A 3,299-nucleotide genomic window follows, 5' to 3' on the forward strand; every position below is an offset into this window, starting at 1 on the left:
CACGTGAAATTAGAACTCCAAAACGATGCAAAAGTAATCTTATAACCCGTATACAACTTTTTGAATCATTTAGATTTAATTTATGCATTTTTTTCGTACCTAAATGGTCAGACGGTCATACGGTCATACGGTCATACCTTGGTCAGACGGTCAGACTTGTTCAAAATTGCATAATTCATCGTTTTAAAAGTGTTAATATTGTAATAATCATATCATATCACAAATATTTCAAGTTCAAATCGGTCGTAGCAATATGGATTGAGTACATTTTTTGTTTGTCAATGTAACTCCTTCCAAAGAAGGCCTAAAGTAATAGTAATGTTTGTGTAACACATTGAGTACAATTGACTTATGTCGAGAGATTTTTTTTTTCACGTGAAATTAGAACTCCAAAACGATGCAAAAGTAATCTTATAACCCCTATACAACTCTTTGAATCATTTAGATTTAATTTAGGCATTTTTTTTCGTACCAAAATGGTCAGACGGTCATACCTTGGTCAGACGGTAATACTTGTTCGAAATCGCATAATCCATCGTTTTAAAAGTGTTAACAAAGTAATAATAATATCATATCACAAATTTTATGAGTATGGTCAGTTTGACCAATTTGATGATTATGATCAGTATTACCAATTTTGCGAATATGAACAGTTTGACCAATTTGACAAGTATGACCAGTTTAGGAGTATGACCAGTTGACCATTTCGACACGTATGTATGACCAGTTTACTGAATTTTTCCATTTTGACGAATTTCACAAATTTAACGATTTCGACCAGTTTGAGTCACGTGAATCATGGTATTGCTGATAAATATGTCATATTTGTTTCATCTGTATCATATGAATTAAATATAAAGATGACAAAAACAAATCACAAATGCCCACACTTAATAATGAATGTTAGAAAAATACTTATCGATTATTCATATATGTGTTTAATCGATGAATTGTCTCAAGCTTTTGCTTGTTTTTCACAATAAATTAGCTGAAAAAAAGACTGTAGATGAAGAGAGTTTAGAGACACAGAACGTTTGAGAGGAGAGAGAGAGTTTGCAGGTTCGACATATGCGAACGGAGGAAGAGAGAGAGAGCTGGGAGAGGAGAGAGAGAGCTGAAATATTTTCATTTTAAATTTAATAATGATTAAAAAGGTAAGGGTATTTTTGGAAAGATACAATTATAAGGTTAGAAGATGATGATGTTTTTTTTTTAAAAAAGACAGGGTCATACCGTGAAGTAAAAATGACATTTAAAGTCATTTTTGCAATTCCCCCTATAGAAAATTATATAGAATTGGAAATGTCTAATTTACCCTCTCCACTCGGTTAATTAGACGATTCGACGTGAATAAAAATTATCAGGCCTTTTATATGAGTCGAATTATGAAATCATAATCTAATTTGTATATGTTTCATTACGAAAATGGTCAGTAAATATGGCAGTGGCCCATAAATCATATTAGTTCAATAAAAAACCTCGACTTAGATCGCTCGCAAGTTTTCTAATCGGAACGATCCAACTCGTTGAGTTAGAGATATATAATATTTTTTATTTATATTTATTTTAAATTTAACTATAAATTTAAATAAATATATAAAAAATTAATAAAACTCTTATATCATAAACTACATAAAAAGGTATTGGTTGAGATCTTAAAAGATAAAAAATAGTCTAATAATAATTCAATAAAAAAATAATTTAAATAGATAATAACAACAAAATATATTTCAAACACATTTTCATATTTATACTCTAATTTTTATTTAATATTTTAAACTATCACCACCATAATAATTAAGATATTTAATATCATATGAATGATATGAGAAAAAAAAGAAATATAAAATTATATTAGAATTTTTTATATAATTTTAAAAAAAAAGTCAGCTCGTTGAGCATCTCGTTAACTCGTCGAGTTGGTTCTCATAGTCAGTGTTCAATGAACCTGACTCGTTAGACTCGTTTTTTGATAAGCTGAACCGGCTCCCCAGCCGGGTTTGTTTTGACATCCCTAATCATATATGTTTGCATGTAAATAACACGTACACCGGTTCCGAGTTTAGGATGGATGTAATAAGAGCGAATGTCCGGAGAACCATCATGGTTATAAATAAAAAATAAAAAAAAAGTAAGACATGCGAAATCAATAAAAAATTCTATGAATTATAATTATCGACGCATATTTTTGTATGACATATATATATATATATATATATATGTATATACAGTATAACGTTTGGTTGTCTTTTAAATTTTATAAGCGAAGATAAACTTTCAATCATATACATATATATAGAGAGAGAGAGAGAATTTTTCAATACAATTACTTGACAACAAATTGTGTAGTATTTGATAATTTTAAATAAAGAAGATGAAATTCGGCTGGGATATACATTTTACAATAAGAATCATATCCATATTATTCTTTATATCAAATTTAAATATTTTAAAACTAAAATCCTGTCGATGCATCGTAAAAACTATAAAAATTCTTAAACTTGTAAAATGATGAAAAATAAATTTTGAATAGTTTGATAATTATAATAACATATTTTGAAAGTTTGAGAATAAATTTTTTAAACAAAAAATTTAAAAATCTATTTTTCACCATTTTTAAACTTCAGATTTTTTATGAATTTTATCCTACAAATACATATTTCAGTTATATTATTAAATAAAAATAAATAGCATAGGCGCACAGATATTAAAACGCGTGTGTATATGGTGTACGTGAAAAAGATTCCAGAGGATAAAAACCCACACACGTTTGGCGTTTTTATGCGGCCATTTAAAAGAAATGGTAACGCCGTCTCTACGAAGCATTTTTCATCAAACCTTCAAACCCAGCAAAAAAAAAAAAAAAAAAAAAAAAAAACTCCCAAATCCTCCGATCAAATCTCCACCGTCCGATGGAGAGCACAGATTCCTCCGGCGGTCCTCCTCCTCCGCAACAGCCGAATCTTCCGCCGGGATTTCGATTTCACCCGACGGACGAAGAGCTCGTCGTTCACTACCTCAAACGCAAAGCCGCCTCCGCTCCTTTGCCCGTCGCCATAATCGCGGACGTCGATCTCTACAAATTCGATCCATGGGAACTCCCCGGTATGTCAGTACACATACATCTAAGTTTGACTTTCACTGGTAAAGATCTTTCGTGAAAACGCTGTCGTATGCATGATCTTGAGTGTATGCATCGACGACGAGCGTACTATACGGTATCCGATGTAGTATGCGATATGTGATAAAGTTTGAATTTTGAAATATGGGTTTTGCAGCTAAGGCGTGGTTTGGGGAGC

At 30.9% G+C, this 3,299-nt stretch overlaps 1 protein-coding gene across 1 annotated transcript in view; it reads left to right on the forward strand.

Annotated features, from left to right (window-relative positions):
- The first annotated feature begins 2,857 nt into the window (after positions 1-2,857).
- Positions 2,858-3,299, forward strand: part of LOC104810489 (NAC transcription factor 56-like) — a 1,882-nt gene continuing 1,440 nt past the window's right edge. The window contains exons 1-2 of the mRNA XM_010536816.1: positions 2,858-3,105; positions 3,279-3,299. Of these exons, the coding sequence (XP_010535118.1) occupies positions 2,913-3,105; positions 3,279-3,299 (214 nt within the window). The 5' untranslated portion in view covers positions 2,858-2,912. The remainder of the gene's footprint in view (positions 3,106-3,278) is intronic.

Source organism: Tarenaya hassleriana, unplaced genomic scaffold, assembly GCF_000463585.1.
Source record: "Tarenaya hassleriana unplaced genomic scaffold, ASM46358v1 Cleome18, whole genome shotgun sequence".
Classification (NCBI taxonomy): Eukaryota; Viridiplantae; Streptophyta; class Magnoliopsida; order Brassicales; family Cleomaceae; genus Tarenaya; species Tarenaya hassleriana.